The sequence below is a fragment of the Podarcis raffonei genome, chromosome 7, assembly GCF_027172205.1.
Source record: "Podarcis raffonei isolate rPodRaf1 chromosome 7, rPodRaf1.pri, whole genome shotgun sequence".
Lineage (NCBI taxonomy): Eukaryota > Metazoa > Chordata > Lepidosauria > Squamata > Lacertidae > Podarcis > Podarcis raffonei.
This window is the reverse complement of record NC_070608.1, coordinates 59,109,322-59,131,353: the sequence shown is the minus strand read 5'-3', so window position 1 is coordinate 59,131,353 and position 22,032 is coordinate 59,109,322. Positions and strand designations below refer to the sequence as shown.

General features: G+C 41.2%; 1 protein-coding gene across 1 annotated transcript in view; it reads left to right on the top strand.

Moving 5' to 3' along the window:
- LOC128417527 (uncharacterized) overlaps positions 1 to 22,032 on the top strand; it is a 229,396-nt gene that overhangs the window by 62,354 nt on the left and 145,010 nt on the right. Inside the window, exon 3 of the mRNA XM_053396321.1 lies at positions 2,761 to 2,824. Coding sequence (XP_053252296.1) covers positions 2,761 to 2,824 — 64 coding nt within the window. The remainder of the gene's footprint in view (positions 1 to 2,760; positions 2,825 to 22,032) is intronic.

Here is a 22,032-nt window from a genome sequence, read left to right as displayed (position 1 = left end):
GCTTTTGATGTTCAGGGAATTGTTTTCAGGGAAATGTATTACTTCAATTTAACCTACTCCCCCCAATGGTTTATAAGCAGCTCAAATGAACAGGAAGCTGTACCTCTCTTTTGGGGTTCTCTCCCTGATCTCCCGAAGAGCTGATTACATAGCAGCATACAATAAATAATTTACATTGGAATGGCTGTTTTGTATTATATCGCTGTAGCATAAATATTCCTTGTAGTAGTGGAAAGTGATCTTTAAGGCAATCTGATGGTATTAGAGGACAGTGCAGTGGGTTTTAAAAAACAAACAATGGTTAAAAACATGAAACTAACAGTTCCCTTCCCCACTTTGGTTCAAGAAAGGGAGGACACTTCTATCTGTTGGAAAACAGTAAATCAAATACCCTCAAGAGGGATTTGGGGAATTGACATGCTTTGCACAAATTCTTCTGAAACATGAACATGTGTGGTTTGTGTGTGTACAGTTAAATGCTTTTTAGGGTGGACGTTTTTCTAAGTAGGGCTGTGTTGCTCTCTGTTTAGAATGAAAGAGACAGCTGCAGGTATCCATAAGAACTAACTCTATCACAGTGACAGAATGAAAAAAACATTCCTACATGTGTTACAGATTGCTTAGAACTTGGATAAGACCACTGGAAAAATGATTTTGCACTGCAGTCCAAGATAATCTTTGGTATGCATAACAAAAGTATATGTGTGCCTAAGGAGGACAAGTTATTTTAGAGAGCATTTAACTGGGCTTCTTAACAGGAAGGCCCTCCTTGATCTCCTGGCTACTTCCTTGGTCCACTTTGGCAAACAGATCAAACCAGAAACTATTGAATCATTCTCCAATGGCTGGTGTTTGTGCAGAGAGGAATTGATTTGCAACTGAAGCGAGGAGCTATCCAACCCTCCGTGGCCACTTTGAAATGCAGCTGGGCTACCTGCTTGTCACCAGTCAATCACATGGTATCATATGACATCAAATTGAAAGTTCAAGCTGGGGCGGCAAAGGAATCAGATGCCCAAAGGCCTGTTTTTATTTCTACCACAATATTTTCAGTTTTATGAAGGCCGATTTTGGAGCAGACCAGTAGTAGATGGAACCTTCAGTGTGTACTTGGAACTATGCTTTGGTTGAATTTGTTGTAGAAAGATAACCAGTATGTGAGGAACTGGAGTGCAAAGCTTAATTTCCAACATGGATACCTTGCAGGTATACTAGATGCTAACTCTTCATTTCCAACATGCTAATCTTCTCTGTATCATTCCAATTTTAGTATATGTGCTGCTGGAGTGAGCATGTTGAAAATTTAAAGAAGTAGCAGGCATCTTTCTTCATATGTGGTGGACATTGAAAAAAGTTAAAGTACATGGAGCGGAAATTTATGTCGAGTATATTGAAAATAATTGTGCACAGTTAAAAACTCTGGCAGTATTAAAGTAATTCAACAGTATAACATATTTTGAACTGATGTAAGATGGGAAAATTAAATTGGATGGATATATTAAAATATGCAGGAATGGTGGATAAGTTAAATGAACCTTGGAAGGGGAGAGAGGGAAGTCAATGAACGCATGGTATAATAAAAGATGTTTAATTTGAAATGTAAAATTTGAAAATTGAATAAAAATTATTTAAATAAATAGATGCTAACTCTTCCATAATCAAGGAGAATAACAGCATCCTGAAGAATCTGGATCCCACACCTCTTGCCTCCAGTTTATTGCTCTAAGAAAGTGGAAGCTCGGTTATCTTTTATTTTGTCATTGTTTTGTAGAACTAACTTGATGGCTGTATTACACTACTTCAGACAAAATTTAAGCCCAAGACACCACTGTGTCAGAAAACTTCTGATACAACAATGTGAATTTCCAATGGAAACGATAGGAGAGAAAAGCCTTGAGGAAAACCATATGTTCCCATTTTAACATGAATAAGTCATCTCCTCTGTAAAATGTAACCATAATTTGGAACCCTTCCCAGGAGAATTGATGTCGTTTCCCTTTTCCTGTCTTCAGTGTAAATGATGAGAATCATTTTGCTTTGCTTAGGCTGTAGGAGCAAGATTTTTAATCTGTTGGTCTTCATCCCTCCCCACCCCGGCACACATTTCAATATAAGTATATATTTTTTTCATCCCACCCCCCCAGTACAGGTGGGGAGGCTCCATTCTGCTTGTTAAATATTCTTTTAATTTCTTTTATGGCTTAGTCTAAGTATCTGAGGGCTGCAAATAAGTTTGTAGAGTGTAAAATGGAATCTTGGACATCAGTTTTGTTGCAAGCTACTCGCCCAAGCCAAATAACAATTCCTTCTAGGTAAAGTAGCACATTGGGTCCAGTACTCCAGCTGTCCTGTGACATTGGATTGTGTCTCTTGTGACCTGGTAAAAGTTATGAGCAAGTGCATTTGGGGTGTTCCTGTAGAAGGCTGTATTGTTCCACCATTATCAGAATGTAGTTCTACCCTGTCAACAGGTACACTTGAACAAAATTTGTGGTCCCAATCTCCATGACGAGCAATATTTTCTGATGACATCAACCTAATATTGCTGATGACTAAATGGAATCGGATTCTGTGAAAGAAAAGGAGCTTAAAAGTCACGGTTGAAACTGAGAAGCATACTTAAGGAAATAGTTCAGTAACGCTATTGATTTGGCTTGTGTTTACTGCATTGCTTTAGGATGTAATATATGACAGCCCTCATGTTATAATTCCCCCCTCCTGCGTTGGTGTGATGTGGCTCTGTTCTTCTCTTTTAAACAGGGTTTGTCCCAGATACCATTCCATTATCACAGGAGAACCGTGGTTGCTGGTAAACATCTCGCAGGTAGGAAATCATCTATGAACCTTCTAGGTTGTTCACCCTTCAGTATCTTCAATCGGATTCCCCCAGCATTTTAGCTAGAGCTGCTTCACATTTTGTACGAATCTTTTTCCATTGACATACTCAAAGCATGTGTACAGAGAGTTGAAAAATCCACATAAGCAATAATCACACTTTGATTGTCTACCCACATGCAAGTTGTTAACTATTAACTACTGTGTAGAAGTTTTGCAACATGGGGTGCTCATTTTCATAAATTTAGGTCAGAAAACTTCTTAAAGTTGCTTTGGAAAAATGTCTTAAAGTTTCTTTGGAAATATGGAAAAAGATGGAAAAATCATCCAGAAAACAATTTTAATACAGGATCTTCTACAGGATCTTCACGGATTCCGTCTTCTTTCCTCCCTGAGTTGTAAAGGGTGTTTGTTAAATATTAAAAATACGGCCTAATAAGACCTGATATGCTGTCCTAGGGTTTTTTTGAGCAATTCACCTGTTCTCTGAGGAAAACATCAAAGGCCCTTTATGAACACTTGTTCACCCCATGCATGTCTCTCTCTCTCACCCTCGCCCACCCACCCACCCACCCACCCACCCACCCTGTGAGAACTCTATGTGGTTGTCCACATTTCTGTCCTTAAAACCCTTTTGTGTGAAAAACTCAGACATTGTGTGTGTGTGTGTGTGTGTGTGTGTGTGTGTGTGTGTATAACAGATTCTAGCATAATACTTCCACAACTTCTAAATGCGGTAGCAGGAAAGATCAAGTAGATGACTCATTCTCAGATTGGATTGTAATTTTAGCTAAGAAAAACACATTCATGATGTTCCAACAGCTAACGCTTGTTGCAGGGATGTTCTCTTGACGAGGGCTATCATCAATCCTTGCCGAACCTCTTTCATACTGCATACTGTTACTGAGAAAAGCAGGTGTTGAAAGAGATGGTGCATATTACAAAGACATAAAACATTCCAGGAGTTGACTTGCAAAAAAGCAGAGCCAGCTGGTGGCAGAGGACAGTAAATTCAGTGTTATGTTGATCCTGCTTTGCTGGCAGACAACATCTGGGCAGCAAAGTTCACACAGCTGGATAAATGTTGCACCCTGTAGTTTCTTTTTCCACTTGGACTGAAATGGAGGTGTTGGGCATATAATCTGACCTGAACACGAGGCCAAGATGGTGCTGTGCAACAGTATTTCCATTCTGTCTGTATCTGTCCTCGTTTCCCCTCATCTCTGCCTCCTCGTTGAAACAGAGAATGCGGAGACAACTTGGTGCTTCAGATAAACAGGATATATAAAGCAGATGATGTAATGAACAACCTGCAATATTGCACATAACAATTGATCCGAATGTGGAATTTTGTAGACACACTTCCTTCTGGAAGAACGATTTGGAGAGCAAGCCGTATTCTTCCAGTGGCTCTTTGTTTTATTTCTCCATGTATTTATAAATAAAAGTAATTATACCTTGTATACCTGGTCCAAAAGCCAGACCACCCAAATTGAAATATGATTATAGAGCAGTGTAAGGCCAGGTGTCTCTCTTTAGACTGAGCCTGTGTCTTGTTCTACTCATACCACTTTTGCTGTATGCTTTTGCATGCTCATCTCAATGTATCTTCAACTGCTGCTGCTGCTAAGTGTTGCCTTGGTCCCATAGCCATATTATATGGAGGAGTGGTAGCCTTCTGGCTACAGAAGATTGGGAAACACCAATCCAATGGACAGATGAGATCAGCCCAATCTGGTGCCTTCCAGATGTTTTGGAATGGAGCAGATGGGAGTTAGAGTCCCAAACATCCTGAGGACACCAGAATTGGGAAGTATCCCAGAAATAGACATCATGATTGAATGTAATCAGAGAGAGAGAGAGAGAGAGAGAGAGAGAGAGAGAGAGAGAGAGAGAAACTCTGGGCCAAATTTAATGAAATTGTTCCATTAGTGGGAGCCAGCACAAGAGCTCCTGCTAGAGCAACAGGGCTTTCCCCCCTCACTCTTTTACACAGAATGATCAGTAGCAAGATACTTACATGTGCGTATGCACAAAAGGGGCACAAATCCAGAATTTTGCAAGCTATCTAAATCAATGTGTAAATTAGGAACTTCTGTAAGAAATTACAGTGTGGTCTATTTTTGTGTTTGAGGATATATCTTCCAAGCAATGTAGAATCCTGATTATTGCACACCTCACAAAAAATTGTTTGCATAGAATTGTAGAGTTGGTAGGGACTCTTGAGAGCCATCTAGTCCTTCCCCCTGCAATGCAGGAATCTCAACTAAATCATGTGTATAGAATCATAGAATTGTAACGCTGCTCTTCTGTGACTGGTGTCCAAAGGGCAGAATCCTCTAGCTTCTCAAAGCGCATACTCCAAAACCACTATTGAAGATTGGACAGTCTTCCAGGTGCAAGGTGATGCACCTGAAAAGGAGATCAGGACTCCCAATGCGCCTTTGGAAGCTGTTTTCACATGGGCACTCTTTGGATAACAGTTTTTTTAAAAAATGTAGAAGAAACAAAAATGTTTCCCGTTGCCCCATGTTGTGTCCCTGTCCTAGGCTTGATAAAAATTTTTAATGTTGTACTCTTGAAAGCCTTTAATAATTTGTACAGATTTATCATGGTCCTTTCCCAGGCAAATGGAAGTTTGTTAATTTCTTTTCCCATTCATTCATAAATACAATATTGTGGAGTACTTCCTACACCTCAAATGTGGGAGAGTTGGCATTATGTGATAGTTGATAGCTGTAGGTTGGCAAAAAGACAGCATTTTCCCTTCATCTTTTTCCTGCTTTCTAAATATGCCTGTTCACACTGCTGCCAGAGTCTTCTGTAGACCTCATAGTCAGCTAACAGGCTCATGTAGGTCTCAAAATGAAGACAGCTGGGCCAGATCATGCCAATTGCTATTCCCTTTCCCAGAGCCAGCCCACTTGTTGCTTCCCACTCTGAAAACATTCGGAGAGTTTGTCATCCTCAGTAGTGGAAAAAACATATGGTGTTTTGAGCAATGACGATATCAACAAAGGAACTTTTCATTTAAGAGTACAGCAACGGGGATAGATATGCAAAATTGAATAGCAATTGTGATCACTAAATCTTACGGGGTTTATTCATTAACTATATTCAGCTGCTTATACTTTTGCACTTTCCCTTTCAACTGAAAACTTATTTTGGGCTTAACAGTGAGAGCCAGTGTGGTGTAGTGGTTAAGAGCGGTAGATTCGTAATCTGGTGAACCGGGTTTGTGTCTCCGCTCCTCCACATGCAGCTGCTGGGTGACCTTGGGCTAGTCACACTTCTCTGAAGTCTCTCAGCCCCACTCACCTCACAGAGTGTTTGTTGTGGGGGAGGAAGTAAAAGAAGAATGTTAGCCGCTTTGAGACTCCTTCGGGTAGTGATAAAGCGGGATATCAAATCCAAACTCTTCTTAACATGCACAGGTGAAACAAAAAGTAGAAAGAACAGAAATCGTTTGTACTTTTATATGCAAATATTCTGCCATGATAAATAGTGTAGTGGTAAATTTGGAGGTATAGGTGAGCATAATGGCATAACCCATAACCATATTTCCAGGGCCACCAACAGATGGGTAGGAGGAGTCAGGCAAGCAGACTCTTACCTTTATTTTCAAAAAGTGAGTACATTGGACATCTCTGAAGAAAGTTAGGGCACAAAACATGATGGTAGCTCTCATGCTTTGGTACTCAGCAGGCAGCACAATTGCTAAGGACACTTAATCACTTAAACACATGGGTGTCCATAGCTGGGTCTAAGCGGGGGGACAAAGCTGCAGGATAACCTCTCCCTTGAATTTTGTGCACTTACAATATGATGCTTTTTGTTCAAAGGAGCCATGGAAACTGGTGCAAATATATGGCTAGATAATAAAGGAAGACAAATGGGTTTAATTTTTGCAGCTGTCTTTTCCCAACTTCACATAAGTAGGAGTGTGGTACCAGTCACCACTTGTGGCACTGCTGCCCAATCCTTCGTGTGGTCTGATGTCATAGATCACCCACTCATGCATATAAACAACGTTGTCTAAAAATATATTGGTTTATATTTTTAAGGATACAGAAAATACATTGTGTTGGAAAAAACGTTGAATGCATTTTTAAAAGATAAAAAGGGGATTGCAGATAGCATGTGTTAGGGATTGAAATGTATTTGAACCCCTGGGACACTGTATGACTAACTACATGGTACATCTATATTTAAGCAACTACATATTATCTTGCTATCCAGTTATATTGTCTTCCACAATCAGCTTTTAATGCCCTGAATGTTATATACCAAATATGGTGGGGTGTTTTTTTTGTTTTTTAAAAAGATAAATGGTGACCCATAAAATGGAACATTATTGTGTCAGGTAAAATATATATTCTACAACACCCGAGTTACTGTCATGTATCATATTTGTTATTGGTATAAATACACCCCATTCCTTTATGGCTGGAATAACTGCAGGGCCACCATGGTTTAGCTAGCGAACATTAATGCAGTTCTCTTAGACCTCATGTACAGGTGTTGACAGATCTTTGTTTTTCTTATGGCTTCTTCTAACAATTCAAAATTAAAGGAAACGAGAGAGTTCTGAATTTGATCTCTTTAGCATTAATGGAGGAATGTACAAATGAGCCATCTGCAATGCATGCTGCAAGAATATCTCTCTCTCTCTCTCTCTCTCTCTCTCTCTCTCTCTCTCTCTCTGTGTGTGTGTGTGTGTGTGTGTGTGGCAAGATAATTAGTTTTGAGAAGATTTGTGCAGCATTATGGCAAGATGGAGGAAAAATGGAAGATGTGCTATTATATATCGGTGTCTTGGAAAGACTGATATGAACAGCTGAGACCACACTGTGTGCACCAATGCTGATAAGTAATGTGCTTGCCTGATATGGGGACTGACTTGAGCTGCAAGATAGCTAGGCTCAGCATGAAAAACTAATATATATTTAGCTTTCCAGTTGCTTAAAAATGGGGTGTGTGTGTGTGTCTGTATGTGAACATTGTTTTGATTTCATAATCTGATGGGACTGAAGTGCAAAGATAATTGGACATCAAGGCACAATGAGGGAAATGGATAGTTTGAACGGAAGCAAACATTAAACAAACCCTGATTAAAACAGAAAAGGGGAGCTGTTTGCCTCCATTGTCTAGACTAGTGTCCACTGCCGTTTTATCATGTAAGGGACCCTCGCACCGTGTTTGCTGACATTCCATCACTAGCTGTCGCTCCACTGTATCCACTGCAAAGAGTGTTAAGTAAATGGAAGTGATAACTCCTCACAAGAGAGCTATCAACAAGTGAGGAATTTCATCTGTTCGTAGGATATGGAATTCTATCTCTGGAACTAGACCACCCTTGGATAGGCAAGATTGTATTCAATTGAAACGATGTTGGTGGCATGGCTGAATCTCTGCTCTGTTTCTAGGTTCAGACAGCCATGAGATTAGGCCTGTTTCAAGCTGTCTTGTTTTCACGGTTGTGCTCCTTCTTCTGATCCTGATCATTAAGAGCTTAGGTTTCTACTTGAAATATTAGTATTTGCTGTCACTACACCTTTCCTCCGGTTTGCCCCACCCCGCAAATCAAGCAACCAACTTATCCTTTAGATTCCAGAATGCTTGAATAGTATTTCCATCTCAAATACCGGCTTCAGTAGTATACTTGTTACACTTGGTTTATTTTAATTGACACACTTCTTTTTGTACTTCTGGTCAAAGGAATGTGCTAGTAAGTTGGCAAAAGGAAAATGAATGATGGCACATTCCAGAATACCAGTCACGTTTGCAGCAAGAAAAAGAAGCACTGTCTGGGCTACGGGATCTCAAAGGCTATGCTTACAATAATGGATGTAGTGGTAATACACCTAAATAAGAATCACAGAATCATAGAAGTTTAGGGTTGGAAGGGACCCTAAGGATCATCTAGTCCAACACTCTGCAATGCAGGAATATGTAGCTGTCTCATGCGGGGATTGAACCTGCAACCGTGGCGTTATCAGCACCATGCGATAACCAACAGAGCTATCCAGGCTGTCTCAAAATATAAAACATTTTGCAGAGCGCATGTAGCTTGTAAGGTAATGGGTACACTGTGCGCATTCACATCTTTAAGTGGGTATTTGTTCCTCACATATATAAACTGAAGCAGGGGAGAATATTTATCCTCCCCTTTTCATGCAACCATTCATCATCTTTGAATGGCTTTTGGAGGATAGGCATAAAGAGTTTATGTCTTTCCTTTAAAGATGATGTCTGAACAAAAGAGAAAAAGCCCTTGGCTGTTTCTTTCTTAAAGGAAAGGCAAAAAATCCTTAAAATGCTTCCACTTAAAAATGAATTAAATATTTATTGGGAAGGGGTTAGGGTGTCCTCCAACTTATAAAAATGGCTGGGTAGCATACTTTGTGGCACCAAATTTAAACATCCTAAGCTAGGCACAGATGAACTTTATTATGTGAACCTCAGCAGAGCCTTGCTGGATCAGACCAAAGGCTCATCTAGTTTAACATCCTGTTTCACAGTGACCAGACTGATGCCTATGGGGAGTCCATAAACAGGGCATGAGCACAGTAGCATTATCTTGCTGCTATTTCACAGCAGATGCTTTTCAAAGGCAGGCTACCTCTGATTCCAGAGGTAGTATGCAATCATCAAGGCTAGTAGCCACTGATAGCCTTATTGTCTGTGAATTTGCCTAATCCCACTTTAAATTCGTTATGTTTGTGGCCATTACAGTACCTTGTAATTTCCTGAATCCCACTTGGATTCTTCTTTAAAAATCTGGTGTTATGTTTGCCGCTTTCCAGTCGTAAGTATGGAGGCTGATCTTAGGGATATTTCACATTTGATTCTTATAAGAACTTTTGGGTGGTGAATACAATCTGGACCAAGTGATCTGTTAATTTCCAGCTTGTCGATAAGGACTAGAACTTTTTCTCTTGTCCTCATACTTGTCTTGGATCTTATGACTCTCTTCTAGGAAATGTCAGTTCAGGCATCTTCTACATATTCTGCAGTGCAGACAGGAGCAAGAAATTAATTCAGTTTCTCTGAATGTGGAGCCGAGTAGGAAATTAAACCCCAACCTTGGTTAAGCAAAGAACTTTGGATTTAAGGAGATTTTGTCTTATTGACTTCTCTGTGCCTGCAGGTTGTCTCAGATCTGAGAACTCCAGCTTAACTGGAAAATGGATCAGACTGGCACATTGATTTTCTTGCATTCTCACATGACTCCTAAAGGAGATATCTAATTATCTGAAACCTCGCTCCATAAATACCCTGCTTCCTGCTGGCCCAGAGGACCACTTGGGAGTTCAATACAGTAAAGTACAAGCCACATCAAAGCATATTATACTCTTTCCCTAAAACGTATGTATTTAATTTTAGAAGGGGACGGAAAGTTAAGCAGGCACTTGGAAAAATTGTCTTCCAAACTTGATTGATACTTTAAAAAGGGGTGGGTGGGTGGGAAGCATAATCAACACATTTTTCAGCCAGCGCCTTAAAGAACAGAGCTATGACAGTCTGCAATTTTGAGGCAATTCATAGCGTTATGGTCAATTGATTTTATGTGCCTGTGGGCTTGATTATAATAACTTGTAATCATTATTGGAATGCATATTTTGTGGAGAAAGAAACTAATCAAAACCTTCTAACCCAAAGAAAACTACAAGTAAAGAACAAAACACTATATAAAGGTTGCTGTAAGATCACATGATAATGAAGTGCATCCATTGGTATTTAAGGTGCTTAAATAATTGAACTTCGGAAAGTAGTCTTGGATGTAAAATGCAATTTCTAGTCTTAATGTGGGGCTAAGGGGGTGTTGAGTGGCGGATCCACTCCTGCATTTGAAACCCTGTTGCCAGCAATGTGGTCCCTACCAGCTCACCAACCTTAGTGTGCTGTAGCTGAGGGATCGGGCCCTTTGGGATTCATGGGGCTTTAGATCCAGTGGTGTCCCATCTCTGATCTCCATATTCTCCATTTCATGCAGTAATGCTAGTGGGGGGACCTGCTGCTGGCAGCTTACCACCCATCTGGGCATCACCTGAGACATCTACCACGGTGGACTCCCTCTGTCCCAAGTGGTGCTGTTCTCTGCCGATGGGATAAATCTATATGATCCCATCCTCCTGAACCACGGACGTTTGCATGTGCTCCAAGTCTCATAAATTTGGACCATTTCAGTTGAAACCTGTCATAGGATTAATTTCAAGGGACTTGAGTACTTGATATTTTGTATGTGGGAGGGGGAAACTTATAATTGACTTATAATTTCACAGTGCTTTTTCACTGAAGAGTTGTAGCTTTTAACTAAGCATATTGCATGTAAATATAGTGTGTGTATATATATATATATATATATATATATATATATATATTGGAATGAAGGTCAGTGATTTTTGGACTGAAACAAAAAGTAGCACAGTGGTACCTTGGCTTAAGTACTTAATTCGTCCCGTAGGTCCGTACTTAACCTGAAACTGTTCTTAACCTGAAGCACCACTTTAGCTAATGGGGCCTCCTGCTGCTGCCACGCCGCCGGAGCACAATTTCTGTTCTCATCGTGAAGCAACGTTCTTAACCTGAAGCACTATTTCTGGGTTAGCAGAGTCTGTAACCTGAAGCGTATTTAACCTGAAGTGTATGTAACCCGAGGCACCACTGTATGTGAAACAAAATACCTTTTTTTCTGAATCGAAGAGTGTCATCATACACGCTGCTGAGAAACCAGTCCATAAGTGTCAGGAACTGCTCATTACCATCTCATGTGGTGAGCCGTGTAACTGCAACCTCTCAGAGAAGAACCTGTCAGATCTGAAGCAAGGTCTATCTTGCTAGGTTTATCCTCCTGGGCAGGAATGAGTATAAAGCACTCCATTTTCCAGCCGAAGAAACTTTCTCAAACAACAAAAGTCTACCAGCACAGGGGCCAGTAACCTTTTTCAGCCATGGGCTGGTCCACCATCCCTCAGACCATGTGGTGGGTTGGACTATATTTTTTTGGGAAAAATTAACGAATTCCTATGCCCCACAAATAACCCAGAGATGCATTTTAAATAAAAGGACACATTCTACTCATGTAAAAACACGCTGATTCCTGGACCGTCTGTGGGCCGGATTGAGAAGGTGATTGGGCTGGCCTTAGGTTGCCTACTCCTGCTCTAGCATGTCTCATTTTCCATCTTGCTCCTTGGTTCTGACTCCTTCCTGCCTTGTTTTCTGCTTTCCCTTGCTGCCCATCCTTCGAGTTTACCTTTGCTGCCCATGGTTCATTTTTGATAGCAGGACAGGATTATGCATAAGCTTCTCTGCATGGATGCACTGCATTGACTTGCCACATTGCACTTGTATAGCAGTTCAGGGTAATTAGGTGGCATCTAATGGAATATGGGCTCTGTGATACGTAAGCACATAGAATTGTCTGAGTACTTTGTATGTGTGGCAGTAAAATCCATGACAGCTGCGCTCACAGCCTGAACTCATCAGTGGAACATTTGTTGAAAATTATAGGGCCAAGCAAGAATTTTGAGAAGAGGTTAGATGGCAGCAGGGGTTGGGGAGAGATGACAACAGAAATGACAAGGTATGGCAACAGTTTAATTTTGTCAGAATTTGGTTCACCCCTCTTTGTTCTCTTTAGGCACAGCCTTGGAGTTCCTAGATAACTCTGCAGTAAGCAAAACTTTCAGCCGTGCGGTATTCTCAAATTAGTGTTGAGTGTTAGCATTGTTGTCTTCCTTGGGACCAGTGTATCTTTAACTTGCTTTCAGTAGAGCATTCTGGCTGTTAAGGAGCAAATAGAAGACTTGTTTTTTTGTAGGGCTAGCTGGCTGGTTTCACTAGATTCCCTTGAGAGCAGGCTGGTCATTCCTGAGAATGCTGTGGGAATGTTGAGCTGGTTTGAATACTTGCAACACGAGTCAAGATCACAGATAGCCCAAATTTAGTGGTTTTTGCCTTTGACCGGTTTCAGACGTAGAGGGAGTGCAAGAGCTCCTCCGCTCCGTACAGCTGCATTTCAACGTAACCTTTGCATAGTTTGATCAAAAATTGCACAGCTGGTTGGGGGCCCTATGAAACCACAAGGTTAGAAGAAAATCTTGACCTTTTCGAACTCTTTTCTGCACATCTAATTTATTGTGCTTTGTAAGATTTAATTAGATAGGTTTTATCTTGTTGCTTCACAGCAGAGTGTGTGCCTTGGCTTTCCTAAGCCTAACTTTCCATCCACGCAGGCTTGAACTTGGAAAACATGTTTGCTTTTATGAGTGCTTCCTCTCCACCTCATAATTATATTTGCCTTTCATCCCATTTGGAATTTCTCATATGTTTGATTCCTCCAGCAATGAATATGATTGGGGAAGGTATGCAGCACTTGCTTGCAGCAGCTACTTCAGCTATCCTGCCTTTATTACACATTCATCTGCTTGCTTCTTTTCTGGAAGCTTATTAACCCACTCGCATGACACAGTCCTTCCAGTAAGGCAGTGCCAAATGGTATAGCAGCATGCCAGAACACTTTAGAAATGAGCATGCTGTTTATTCTTCCAGGGATTAAATAGAATGACTTCCTTCATCTAATATTTATGCCCCAGTCGGTTCGAAATTCCTCTTCGTATTTTATTTTTAAAAGAAGTGAAAGAAAGAGATGTGCACCATTTTTACCATCTCCACCACCATCATCATATTGTTTTAGAAATTAGTTTTAAGGATTGCTGCACAAATACCTTTTTTTGTGGTCTGCATGCTAAAAACATAAGCTGTGAGGAGAAACAAGGGAGTTTTTGAAATATGTGTACCATGACTTGACAGAAAGATGTGTGTAAATGCCAGGGAAGCTATAATTGGCCAGGGACCACCAGCTCATGTACATATCTTAAAAAACATGTGTGCATGTTCCATATTGAGTGACGCAGCCTTGAGAGAAGGAGGAATGCTTGGAGCTCTATGATGTTTTAGGGGTGAATGTTAGAACTATTGCAGAGTTATCGCTACTTGTGACTGTTTGACCTGGCTTCATGTCAGAGCTGTTAACCTCTAAATAACACAGGTCCCCCCCTTCTTGTTCTTTTTTAAAAAGAATGTGTTCTCTCTCCCTTTAGAAAACTCCTCATTAATGTAATTTATGGAAACCTTAGTCCCTGAACCAGAAGCTTTCCTCGGTTCTAGGAACTGCATCAAAAAGGGTATGAGATATACTCAGCTTCAGGCTGAATGCAACTGTCAGCTACCCTGGTTTGCCTTATTTGTTGCTATTAATTTATTATTTAGGTTTGTACCCATCCCTTCAAAAGCATTATCAGGGCAACTGACGATAAAATATTGAAAGCACCACAAATTAAGAGTTACATTACCATAAACTGAAAAACAGCAACACTAGAGAAGCAGTATTCGTAAAGAACAGACCAATGGAAACCCTGGAAAATAAAAAAGGCCTTCAACTGGTGCTGAAATGAGGGCCCAGATGAGCCTCTCCTGGAAAAGGACACCAAAGATCTCTCTTCTTGGTATTGCGACATGTCGGGGGGCGGGGCGGGGGCGGGGAGGTGCCTGAAGATTTTGCAGTCCGAGCAGGACCATGTTGAGACTGGTGATCTTTCAGGCTTTGTATCCTGAGCAAGGCTGGAGGAACTGCAAGGGCTACAGAGTTTGGGCCCACTGTGGCACTGGGGAGTGCACCTGTGTGTAAAGGTTGTGATCCAAGCCCCAGGCTCTCCCCCACAGCTCAGCATGTGCCTGCTCCTTCATTAATGCAGTTGACTTATTTACGGGTTTCCAGTTCCTTTTCTCTTTCAGTCGAGGCCCCCAAAGTGGCTCACAATAAGGTATAGAATTTACAATATGAATCATCTTCTTTTTAATTTTTTAAAAAAAGCAAAATAATCATGCTCTGCTCACTCCACTTCTCTGAGTGGCGAGAAATTATTTGGGAACAAGTTTGGCTTCCCTTGGAAGGAGGTTAATAGAAGTGAATCATGTTTCCGTTTGTTTACCAATAAACAGCTTGAGCCTCCTATCGGATTTTGAGGGAAAGACATCACTGAACCCCAGAATTCTCTCTTTTCTTACATAGGCCAAAAACTCAATCTTCCCTATCTTGTCCTTGGTGTCCTGGTAAAAAAAACCTGTACTCTACTGTTTATTTACCAAGACACAGAGCTTCATTACTTAATATTCATATTCTATCTCTCTCTCTCTCTGGTATGCCCCCTTTTCAGATGCCTCCTAGCCACACAAAAGACTTGAGGAAGATCCAGCAACTGAAAGCCATCTACCCATTTCCTTGGCAAAATACATGCTTGACAACTTTGCCAGGACCACTAAGAGAATTTGCAGTAGTGTTTTTGATTCTGTTAACTGTCTCCTATACACCCCTCCAAATCTTAAAACACAGAACACATCCTTTAAAAAAATGTCTCCCAACTTCTTACACCTAAAAGCTAGAAGAGAAAAGTTTTCATTGTCCTCCCATTAATGCCATGTTTGTTTGTTTGTTTGTTTATTTGCTTGGAGTCTGGGGACAGGTTACAACAATTTAAAAACACAATATTAAATACAGATTGCAATCAAGACTAGAATGTGTCCTTCTACTAGGTGTGAAAGATCTGGGTAAAAAGGCACATATTCCCCATATGACTAAAATATTGTAAATAAAGGGAAGGGTATTTCACACCGCCAACCCTCCAACATTCTGCTGATCAAAATTGGGATGCTCATTTTTGTGTGTGTCCCAAGCTCTTGCAAGAGCCAGTTGACTTGCACAAGACCAAAAACTGAGTGTCTTTTTGGTCCTGCATTTTGGTGTGAGATAGCTGACTTACGTGAGACCCCAAAACGGGATGTTCTGGGATCCAGCCAGAACCTGTGATGACTTCTATAATTCCAGGATGTCCCACTCAAATTGGCACAGTTGAGGGATAGGTTTAGGGATGGCCAAATAAGTTGCACTCTTCTGACCCCTTTCAAAGCTTCTGAGAGTGGTGGAGCTACCAAGGGGACCTACTTGGTGGATGGTCCAGGAGGCTCTATAGGTAAAGAAGGAGGCCTTTCATATTAAGTCGGGTTGAGTGTGCTTCCATTCTGAGGAATTCCATACTGAGGTGAACCACCATCAGGCAGGGGAAGAGGCGAATCACATTATGTCCTCAGATGGATAGGCAGCCTCAGAGCACAGTGACAGAAGTCAGATTTGTGTGTGTGTCTTTGTGTGTTATCTTATGTGTACTTGGAGTAAGTACAGCATATAGTTTGCAGTAGGAGGGGTTAACCTATGGCTTTTTGGATGTTGGACTCCAGCTCCCATTGGTCCAGCCTCCAAGGCCATTGGTTAGGGATGATGTGAATCCAGCAACATTGGAAAGCTCACAGGTTATCCACCCCTTGCTTAGAGTCTGCAGTTGAGTGGTGTGAAATGAACCCACAACTTGTAGCGGGTTTACCTTAAGATCCCCCTTTGGTTTTAATTCATTTTCCATTCTGATATTGGTTGGCTTCATGTTGGCTTTGAACTGCAGTGGAAGTTTGGTTTTGTTTTGACTTTATTCTAACTCAGCAGGAGGCTGTCTCCTTATACATATGCAACGTGTTTGCAAGAGAGATTTTTCCCTACTATAAATGTGAGGGTTTAAAAAGGCTTGTGTTTTTGCTGGTTGATGCCCACAGTTGAAAGGCTGGATACATGATGTGGTTTTGTGAGAAGTGGAGTTGAGGAAGTGTAGCACACAGGGATGTTTTGATTACTGTTTTTTCTATTTAGAGCGGAGTCTTGCTTTGAAAATACTTGGTGTCTTTTAAACGGTCACACTTGGTGGTGCTGTTCAAAACAGCAGGGGCGAAAATGCTAGGGAAAATACTACCTGCCACTGTAAAATGCTATCTTTCAAAATACCTGCCCCATTAACCTGGAGACCTGTCTAACAGAGAGCTGTAATTTGACCCAAGCTCTTTCAGATGCACCATTCTCCTTAATTCCAGGGAGGAAGTGAAAACTGCAATTCTGAGATAAGTTCCATAGCAGTTCTTTTTTTTCTTTTGAAAATGTGGCCCAGGGTGTCCACCTTCTCTAAGTGGTGCAGGAAGGAAGGAGACACACTGCAAGCATAACACAACTACCTGCTTTATTCTTGCATTAAATTAACTTTTAAAAATACATATTTAAATTCCTGTTCATGTTGCAGTTCTCTCTGTTCTCTTTTTATTCCCTTTGTCCCCCCCCCACTGCCCCCGGTCCCCTTTCTGTCCTTTGTTCCTTTTCCAAAATTAGATTTAGGAAGCCTTAGAACTGCAACTACCTCCTCAGGGAAGGAAAGTCTTCTGTGCTGAAATACTTTTCTCAGCTCCAATTCCTACAGTATCTTTTTCAATAGCGTATGCAGCTGCTTCTCAATGCCTAGCTAGTAGGAACGGTTGTATAGGAGAGGGGAAATATATCTGCACAGAGACATTTGTAGCTGTAGTTAACAATTATGTGTCAGCATTTCCACTGCAAACCCTTCTCCCAAGAGTTTGTGATTCCTGCCATTAGAATTTTGCTACAACCCAAAACTTGGCATTTCATACTTGGATCCGGAATGACTTTTTGATTTTTAACATAATATTGAAGCCAAAGCAATGCACTACAAACTATTAGGATGATGCAAATAGTGTTAAGAAATTCATGCTTTTTAAAAGTAGCATCCTTGCACGATACCATGCCAGAATGTAGACTAATAGTTGAAGGCAATCTGAAGCGGAAAGGCATATACAGCCCAGTAATTACTGTATATGCTCGAGTATAAGCCGACTTTTTCAGCACATTTTTAATGCTGAAAAAGCCCCCCTCGGCTTATACTTGAGTGAGGCAGGCGGTGGTGGGACGAGCGGCCCGAAAGGAGCCCTTTCTCGCCGCTGGTCCCTCTGCCATCGCCTGCCTCTTGCAAGGGCAGGCACAGGAGCCGTGGTTGGGAGAGGCACTGCACTGCGCCTCTCTCAACTGTGGCTCCTATGCCTGCTCTTGTGAGCGACGGCGAGCAGCCTTAGGGGCTGCTTGTTCTTCCTCCACCGCTGCCGCCACCACCAGGTTTGTGGTGTGGTGAACCAGCTTATACTCGAGTCAATAAGTTTTCCCAGTTTTTTGTGCTGAAATTAGGTGCCTCAGCTTATATTCAGTTCGGCTTATACTCGAGTATATACGGTACTTTATGCAAGTACAGTGGTACTTCAGGTTACATATGCTTCAGGTTACAGACTCCGCTAACCCAGAAATAGTACCTCGGGTTAAGAACTTTGCTTCAGGATGAGAACAGAAATCATGCAGCGGCGGTGGCACAGTGACAGCGGAAGGCCCCATTAGCTAAAGTGGTACCTCAGGTTAAGAACAGTTTCAGGTTAAGAACGGACCTCCAGAATGAATTAAGTTCTTAAGCCGAGGTACCACTGTAATGCTGACAGTTGAATGGACACAGAGACACTCTCTCCCTTTTAGGAGCATTTCTGGAACCTAGCTTACATTAGAGAAATCTGATTAATGTGAATGGCTTACATTCTGGGGAGTGACAAAGAATTTAGACCTTCTCTCCCATGTCAAACTGGCAGACACTGCAAATTAGTGACTGTTAGCATGCAGGCATTTCTAGGTAGAGTTTGAGGTAGGTAGGTAGAGGTTGAGATGTGCATGTAACAAAGTGAATCTTTTGCTCACCTTGCTCTTCTCTCCTATTTTTATTTGTTGCATTTTTTATTGGATACATTTATTTGCTTGCTAAAACTTTATTTGATGCATTTATTTGCTTGCCAAACTAAAAAAGGTTTGAGATTTGAAGTTCCGTTGCAGATGAAACACAACCACTTTTTGTTATGTGAATTGGCCCTAACTATCAGCTCTGTCTATCTTCTTCAGTAGTAACTGCAATAGTAGTATGTGTGAATCTCATATAAAGAACTACTCAGCTCTACTTCTCCTTTATATCTGCAGGTGAGGCAGTGGAAGTGCTGGACCAGTGTCTTGCCTTGGTAATCGACTGGATGAGAGCCAACAAACTAAAACTCAACTAAAACTCAATCCAGATAAGACTGAGGCACTGAGGTGGTTCCCTGGACCAGATGGGTGGGAGATCACCTGTGCTTAATGGGGCTACACTTCCTCTGAAGGAGCAGGTTCATAGCTTGGGGGTCCTCCAGCATCCTTTGCTGTCACTCGAGGGTCAGGTGGCCTCAGTGGCTCAGGAGTGCCTTCCATCAGCTTTGGCTGGTGGTCCAGGTACGCCCCTATCTGAACACGGATAGCCTAACTACTGTTGTCTATGCTCTGGTAACCTCAAGGTTAGATCACTGCAATGTGTTATATGTAGGGCTGTCTCTGAAGACGGTTCGGAAACCTCAGTTAGTGCAGAATTCAGCGGCCAGGTTGCTCAGTGGAGCGAGATGGTTTGAGCATATCACACCGATCCTGGTTCAACTGCACTGGCTACCAATTAGATCCTGGGCCCAATTCAAAGTGCTGGTTTTGACCTATAAAGCCTTTAACGGCTCAGGACTGCAATACCTCAAGGACCGCCTCTTTCCATATGATCATCTTCTGAGGCTCTTCTTTGTGTGCCTCCTCGAGAGGTCCAGAGGGTGGCAACACGAGAACGTCTGTGGTATGCCATCCCTGGGGAAGTTTGCCTGGCACTGTCATTATATACCGTTAGGAGCCAGGCAAAAACATTCCTTTTTAACCAGGCCTTTCGTTGATTTGATTGCCATTCTATGCCCTTTTAAAATGTGTGTTTTTTGGGGTGCGGGTTATTGGGTTGTTGCTTTTATTTTGATTATGTATTTTGTGGTTTTGTATTTTGATTTTGTTCTGTGAACCATCCTGAGACCTCCTGGTATAGGGAGGTATATAAATTCAATTAATAATAATAATAATAATAATAATAATAATAATAATAATAATCCATGGGGCTATGGGGCCATTTAAAATCTGACCACGAAGGACTGACTATATCTGGATTTTCAACATAACAGCACATTCCTGCGACTTGAATCAATTTTCCTTCTTCTTGTTGTTCTTGTTCTTCTTCTGGACACTTTTAATTTGCACAAAAAGTAACTTTGGAAAGAAATCAGATATGTACTTAAGCATCTGTTCCGAAGCTTTGTGAATTTACTTTCTCTCTTTAAAATTCACTAGTCAGGGGAAGGGAAGGGGAAAGAGAAATATGCTTTCCAGCTTGCATTTTGACAGAGGTAACAACAAGCAAATAATTGAAAGGCTGGGTTTCCCCACATAAAATTGTAGCTCTTTTGAGGGCCAAATTCTCAGCAGCCAGGAATCGCTATATATGAAAGACAAGCTGAGTTGCAAATTGGAATGGGGGTCCGTTTTGAAGTGTGTTGTGCTCCATGCTGGTAAGCAGAGCCAGTAGTTGCCTAGACATGCCTGCTTCACAGAGCTGTTAGATGCTTCCCACTGTTTCTCAGTCCCAGGGAAGTATGCATTATTATTATCATTATTATATATTTCATATTTATAGTCTGCTTTTTTGCCCAAAGGTTCTTAAAGTAGCTTGCAACAGTTATGCAGTCGTCGGGCATGTGAGCAAAAGCCCCACTAAGACTGTCTGGGCATTGCCAGTAAGTTAGTTAGTTCCACAGCATGCCAGAACTGAAATTCTTTAAACATAAGATTGCAAGAGTGTCTGTTTTAGTGATAGATGCAGATAGTCATCTAGGGGGGGGGGAGGAGGAGAATGTGTATAATTTGCATGGCAAATATGTAAAGGATGATGCAGCCTTGAGACATGGTTACTTGGCCACTGCCTGCATGGAGTCATAGAAATAAACCACAGTCCTTTGGAGCAGAGAACTAGGCAGCTTAGCAAATTCTCCCACTGCGGAGAAGCTGATAGTGCAAGAGCTGTTTCACCTCCTGAAAAGGAGACGGAAAATTATCTCTCTGCCTAATTGAAGCTTCCAAACAGTCATCAAGGGTAGCTCCATGTACAGGGTAGTCTAAACAGTATGTTTCTGGAGTGTGAATTACTGTTGCTGGACGATTTATGGAATGCACTTTAGACTATGAAATGTTAATTCAGATGTGGTTTTTTAAATTAAAAAAGTACATTTTGATGTGAAGAATGTTTTGCATTGTATCAAGACGGTGCACTTGTGAAACAATGTTTGCTTGTTGTACACATTAATATTAATACATTAAATATTAAAAAACTAAAGCATTTAAGCTGCAGGCTATGCAGAGCAAATATTTATAAGAGTGATCTTAGATCATTATAAATGGTAAAATGCAGATCTTGTTCTAACAAGGTAGAATAAATGTTATGCACAACTTCCAGTATTCTCAACTGTCAGACACTTACTTTAAGTGCCAAGGTTTCTACTTTGGATGGAAATTATTCAAGATAGGACGCAATGTACTACTGAATTGCAGTTAATTGTTTTTCATTATATTCAGTTTTTGTATTGGAGACATTTTGCCTTGAGAGTTATTCTATAGGAAATGCAGGAAGAAGCAGCAGGTTTCACATATTCCATTTTTAACATGAGGGCATAGGGCAAGAAGCAGCTTTGTTTTTAGATGCTGTGAAGTTTAGGCCAGTTCTTACATTATTTTCTATTGTTTTCTTCACTTGCGGGAACCCACTCATGTGACCAATGCAATGTATGAAACAGGAGCTTAGGGACCTTGAATATGGTACTTTCCATGGTGTCTAAAACTCCAAGATGTACCATTCAGATTGTCAATGACAGCTCTGGTTGATACTGGTCAGCTTCTGGCTCATTAGGTACAAGGCTCTTGCAAGTGGACAGTGCCCATGTAAAGAGAATAAAACAACAGTATATGTAGTGATGGGATTTTATCATAATTATTAGAGGCCTCCTGCAACAGATAAATGACCCTGGCTTGATCCATTTAAACTTCTGTGGCATAAATGCCCGTTCCAAGTGGCTGGGATCCCATGTCCCATATTTAGAACCAGGAACCAAGTGGTTTGAGTGGGTGATGCGGCTGCTATTTATGAAAAAGTTGCTTTCCCTGGGTGGAAATGATGATGTCATGGGCAAGCAACCATATCATCCACCCAACCACACGGTATCTGGTTACAGAACTGACTGTAGAAGCAAGTAGATGAAGCAAGTGAAACATATTGGTAACCTTGTGCTTAAGGTCAGAAGCACAGGGAAAGTGTTGTAGTCATGTGGTAGAGCACA